Raw genomic sequence first — 6,307 nt, forward strand, 5'->3', positions numbered from 1 at the left:
ATGCATAACTTCATACAATCCAAACAAGGCAAACTACCACTTCATTATCAATCCTATTCGTAACATGCAAAGATCACAGATGAACCATTTGAAAAATAATTCCATTCTTTCAAAATTAGTAAACTGAGAGAAAGGAAACTAAATAAGTAACAAAAGAAATGCGAGTTATATATTTAACCCCCTGACTGCTACAGTGCAAGAGAGTGTGTCTGCATATTGTCAGGAAAGGGCTGTTATATCAATGACAGTGAGATAAGACAAAGTTTACAAACATTTATAGGTCAGGATGTCAGTCACAATTCCTTTCTTATGCTGGGCAATATCAACTGCTTTATCAAGAACACAAATACTATATAATGTAAGCAACTGCTCCTCAAACTTATGCCACACTGATCTGATAATAATTTCATCAATGTTCAGCAGCCACGGAGATAAACTTTATGCCATTCACTGAAAATGAAAAGCAATCCCATCACTACATTAACCCCTTTCCTCCTCCACTATAACTTTTGATACAGAATTATTATCAGCTGATCCACAACACAGCATGTTACTACTGACCTCTTTGCCATCATCCTCATCCTCCGGTTTGATTTCCCCCTCATCACCTTCCCCCTCCCCGTCCACATCCTCATAGTCCAGCTCCACCTGTTCCTCACTGAAGTGGGTCTGCACCTGCTGCTTGTCCCCAAGGGAAGCGATCATGATGGGGCGACGCGACCGTTCCCCCTCTGCGCTCTTCTCCCCTGGCGATGCTTTTTGGCCCTCTTCCTCCGCATGCTGGGTGGAACTGCTGACAGTTTCTTCCGTTTTGAGCTCTTCTGGTTCGTCTTCAATCTCCCCTGAGGTATCTTCGCTGTCGTTGTCTTCGCCAATGTTTTCGTCGTCAGATATGTTCTCCATATCCATGGAGGCTGAGAGATCAAGTTTATTGTCTGATGCACTGAGTGTGGCTGGAATGATACTACCGTCTTCTAGTGACAATCGGTCTGACCTATCTGCAGGTTGTATACTGGAAGCAGAGTCCGAAATGATGGCAGAGTCACTCTTGCGGGGGCTGCGGATAGCTGCGCATGCCCGAGCGTCACCATAGTCTGCACTTCCTAAAGAAATGCGGGAGGTGGATGTGACAACAACAGGAGAGGTGTAACCCGGGGAATGCATGGGCGATGAATCGTCTGAGCCCATGTCTTCTCCACTCTCCGGCTCCGACACGGGCTCAGCACCCAGCGGAGCCAGAGCCTCGGCCTGGTGAGCCGCCTCTTTGGACAGCTGTTCTGCCGATGGTTTGTCCTCCTCGATGACAGGAGACAGGGGGGCCTCCCCTTCACTGGACACATCTGACACATCGTCAGCAATGGCAAACAAGTCACTGGAACTTTTCAGCCCTGCCGTCTCCTCTTTGGCCGCTGGTGGTTCTTTCTCACTGTCAAGCAAAGCGCTGGATGCAGCTTCTGGAGATGCACCCCTGACTGCTTCAGTGGACCTCTTCTCTTCACTGGACTCTGCCCCTGGCTTTTCTGTCTGTGGACTTTCTGAAACTGCCACTACCACTTCTGCATGAGTCTCTCTCTCCATCCTATCTGTTTCTGATGGTTTCCCATTTTCTGGCACAAGTGAGTCATTTGCAGCAAAGTCAGCTGCCCCTGAGTTGGTTTGTATTACAGGATGAGAATCATCTTTGTGTTTGACTGAATCAGCAATCTCACAGGCTTCAGCTGTGGCTGACTGAGGTGTGAAATCTGGGCTCTGAGACAAACAGCCTCCACTGTCTTCTGGGTCAGGTTTGTCTTTTCTGTCTTGCACATCACTATGGGCAGCATTTTCCCTGGACCCCTCTGCCACAGGCTCTATACTCTGTGCTGGAACTGGCTCTGCATCATCATCATCAGGAATGTCATCAGTGTCGGACACAGCATCAAAATACTCTGCCGACTCTGCTGTTTTGTCACAGACTACTTCCGGTTTCTGTGGGGACTCAGGGAGTTCCGGTTCTTGAGGGAACTCTGAGAGTTCTAATTTCTGGGGGGACTCCGGTAGTTCTGGTTCCTGAGGAGACTTTGGGAGTTTAGGTTCTTGAGGGGATTTAGGGAGTTCAGGTTCTTGAGAGGAATTGGGGAATTCAGGTTCTTGGGGAGACTTTGGGAGATCCGGTTTCTGAGGGGGCTCTGGAAATTCCAGTTTCCGCTGGGATTCTGGGAGTTCCAGATTCTGAGGGGACTTTGGGAGTTCCTGTTTCTGAGGGGACTCCACGAGTTCTGGTTTCTGGGGACACTCTGGGAGTTCTGGTTTCTTGGGAGACTCTGGGGTCTGTCTGTCTTCCTCAGAATCTGACGGACTGGCTAGGTGAGACTGGTCCAGTTCGATGATGACTTGACCACTGTCGCTGTCATCGCTGACTTCTTGCTTCCCTTCCTGCCCCTCTGCAGCAGGCTCTCCACTCCCAGCAGCATCCATGAGGGCAGGACAATACTGAAAATCATCATGAAAAAAGTGGAATATCATATTTGTATTACATTTTCTTTATAATACCATCCTATCATATGTCATGTCATTTTTTTTTTTTTTAATCTGACACTGTGAGTGTGAAGCAAATATTGTTTTACTTTTATTCTACATTCAAAACTATAATTATAATGTGTTCAAAGGTTTTCTTCCTTTTCAAATTTTAGGCCAAATGTAATGTTTGAAGCATTTGTTGAAGTTCAGACTCAGCTTATAGCAGAGACTGACATAGATAAATTTACAGTTGGGCCAACAGCAAAGTGAGAATTGTATGAGTAATGGTTTCTCAACAGCAATAGAAATTCATTAACAGGTTAGCCATTTGAGAAGGACTACGACTCTCAAACTAGGAGGCAAAATTGCACTGGCTCTTTGTGCTACTGCCTTGGGGAGCTAGTCTTACTCTTAGGTGACCATTCCCATACTGACAGTTCTAAAACCCTCTTGGATGACTGAGGATGTAACTTAGGCAAGACATTCTCCACTAAATCAAATTCTAGCCCAGACAGTCGGGACAACAGTTGCCTCCTCCACTGTTCTGATGGTCACAGATACAACTATTATACAAACATACAAATATATATATATATGTACAATACATACCATGGAGTGATTAACATAGATCCATATTACACACACACACACACACACACACACACACAGATAACGAAACAGAGTTGACCTGAGGGTAGATCGAAAGTTATCAGCCTAACCTAGAAGCAATGGCACTAATTGCAAAAGATGAGAACAACTATAAATGTCTTCAAAGGTTATTCACAAAGTGACAAGTATCTCAGTATCTGTCTATATTTGTTTGCAGGTGGAAGTCTTTGAAAGGGTAACAAAAAAGCAAAAATGGACAAAATTATAATAATAGGAAGCCAGTGCAGAAATCAAGTATTATTGAAGAAGAAAAAAAGGGCATGACACCCAAGACTATCCATGAAGACATGGTGACCACAGAGACATTTGGAAATCGGAGACAACTCTCCTTATTAAACATTCAAGAAGTGGGCTACTGACGTCATGTGGGGCAGGGAGAGCACAGAAGATGACCCACTGTCTGCTCCCCCCCCCCCCCCCCCCCAATCCTCAACTACTTATAATCAATAGGAAGCTATTAACTGCATGTCTTGGATGACAGGCATTTGTCTACTGCACAAACAGCCTTGCTAGAACACTACTGGCATCAGTTATGGTTCAGTACAGACTATTTGACTGACATCCTAGGGGGCAAGACGGGTGCCAAGAATACTGATGCCAGATCAGAAGCTAGCCAGACTTGAATTTGAAACTTCAAGGGATCTTCTGGCACATTTCAAGGCAAATCCAACTAATTTCTTTCTGAGAATTGTCACACAAGATGCAACATGGTTTCATCATTTTCAACCTGAATCAAAAAGGTAAAGTAAACAACGGCAATGGTAGCGCCTTGGTTTTTCCAAGCAGGGGGTCATTTTACTACAGGAAAATGCACCAGTTCAGTGGCAGTGGCTGAGGCTGCCAACTGTGGGTTTCATTCAACTTTTGTCCCATCCCCCATACTCACCAGACCTGGTTCCATCTGATTTCTTCCTACTCCCCAAACTGAAATCCCATCTTCATGGGCGCCTATTTGAAGTGATGATCATTCACGCTGCTAAGGCATTTTCTGAGGCCTAAGAAAACAATAAGGGTTTCCTCCATGATGACAGAAGACACACTTTCCCTTGACTCAGCTCAGGCAGAGTACAACAGGAAGTAGGCTTCAGCAACTGAGGCCAAACTGAAAGGACATTTGGTTTCAGAGTTGGGGTGCCAATGTACAGCATGGCCAATGTAACCAACACCTTCTCTCTGTTGCTTTTTAACTTGGGGATCTGAACCTGTCCTTTCCTCACCAGGATCAGCGGCCTGCACTTCTTGCCTCTATAATAAGGCTGCCTACTGCATATAGGTGAACAGGTCCAGATCATTGCTACCCTGTATTCTGTGCCAAGAGACTAGAGAGCACTTCTTATAAAAGAACGGCTGCAAGAGGCTGGGGTGGTGATTCATGGCTGCAGCTGCTCCCTTTGCAAATATCCAGTCTGACAATACGGAACACGGAACTGTCAGTGGAGCATGAAAACTCACTGCCTGCGAACCCTGAAGAAGGCTGATTTCTTTTGGTCTAACACCTCAAACAACAGACTGACTACTGCAGGTTATCTCATAGATGTTTCTAACCACCACTGCATAAAACAAACTGACCACTACTGTGGAACAGACCACTGGAGAGTTTCGCGCTGACATGACTTATAGAGGCACGCAACATGATCTGTTCTCTTGAAGCTGGTTGGCTCTCCGAAATTTCGAGCAACAAGGCAATCGAGAGAGGCAGAACATGCAAAACAGAAGGCTTCTTCTTGACTTCTTGGTTGTAACAATGGAGGCTATCAACTGAAGAAATGGAGGACAGCGCATGTTTGCACCTTTTGCCTATGTTGGTCGCCTTTGGCATAGCTTGCGATTTCGAGTTAAAGTTAGATGCACATGCGCCAGATCCAAGATGGCCGTGGAGCTCTCCAACAGTCTACTGGCAGATCAATGCTGTGAAAAACTTGACCTTGGCTTCCATATGCAAAACAATAGGTTGTTGAACTTAACTCTACAACTACAAGACACATTCCCATAACTCCAGGTTTCCTCTAGGATCTAGTAAATTCATAAATGTCCAGCATTACTGATGTGTTCACAGAGTTATTTGCTGAAAAGGCTGCTTTCAGGAGATTATGTGTAAATATCAAATAAGACATCAGATGCAGAACTTTCTGAATACACAACACCAAAAATGAAAATGGTCTGTCATATTGTTATGCATTTCATTCAAAGTTAAAAACACAATCTGACAATGGCTTGCCTAATAATATAACAAAGTGCTTGCAAAGCAGTTAATGATTTATTTTCCATTACACAATTTACAGTATGACTTCTAAGCAGTGTAGGAAATTCCTGTTTGGTGTTTATCCAGAGATACATCATCATCATCATATGTTGAAACTTGAATACATTAATCGATGAATATGGGGAGACCTGGATGCCAATTATATCTACCTCCTCTGCAACATTTCAAGGAATGTTGAGTTTCTTTCCCCAAAAAATAATAAGCCAACCACTGGGACCAAACAACCGATTTGATGCACTAACCACAAAACCCTCAAATGGATTAAGTATGTAAGTGTCCCACTGAGTCTTTAAGCCATTCAAAAGTAACATAAAAATAGACGGTGGATACTGGTGAAGGTAAACAACAGAAGGTGATATAAAATAAGCCTGCTCCTAGAACCCAAAACTATGATTATCCATCGAGTACAAATGTCGGGAGGCCAACCCGGCAAATAGCAGTAAAATATTCCAAAACTGAAACAACTGTGTGAACAAGTGATCATATATAACATTTACATGCTAAATTGGGGACCCAATGAGTCATTTTACGCGCTACCTATTCTTGCAGTTATTCAAAACGAATCACAAATGATACTTGCCTCCAGAAGACCAGCAATTTTCAACATCCAATATTGAAAAATGTGACCAAAGCGTGTTCAAAACCAAGAAACATTCTACCGACAACTCGAGACATGTTAACATGCATTTATAGTCCATATATGCTCAAGACAAACTCTGTATAAATCTTCTACATACCCTTTACTCGGTTAATTTTGACAATGATTAACTCCTCACTCCCAGCCAACACAAAAAAATGTAAAAATACGTCCGTTTCAAGCGTCACGGATAATCCTCAATGAAGGCTGCCATTGCTTCAATATCATTGGAGAGAAGT

At 43.8% G+C, this 6,307-nt stretch overlaps 1 protein-coding gene across 2 annotated transcripts in view; it reads right to left on the bottom strand.

Moving 5' to 3' along the window:
• The window catches only part of LOC143300758 (uncharacterized), a 32,453-nt gene extending 26,169 nt beyond the window's left edge, over positions 1 to 6,284 (bottom strand). For both annotated transcript variants that reach the window (XM_076614672.1, XM_076614671.1), the window contains exons 1-2: positions 6,169 to 6,284; positions 562 to 2,472 (exon numbers count right to left, since the gene is read on the bottom strand). In XM_076614672.1, coding sequence (XP_076470787.1) covers positions 562 to 2,457 — 1,896 coding nt within the window. In that variant the 5' untranslated portion in view covers positions 2,458 to 2,472; positions 6,169 to 6,284. The remainder of the gene's footprint in view (positions 1 to 561; positions 2,473 to 6,168) is intronic.
• Positions 6,285 to 6,307: the final 23 nt, after the last annotated feature.

The sequence above is a fragment of the Babylonia areolata genome, chromosome 26 (assembly GCF_041734735.1).
Source record: "Babylonia areolata isolate BAREFJ2019XMU chromosome 26, ASM4173473v1, whole genome shotgun sequence".
NCBI lineage: Eukaryota > Metazoa > Mollusca > Gastropoda > Neogastropoda > Buccinidae > Babylonia > Babylonia areolata.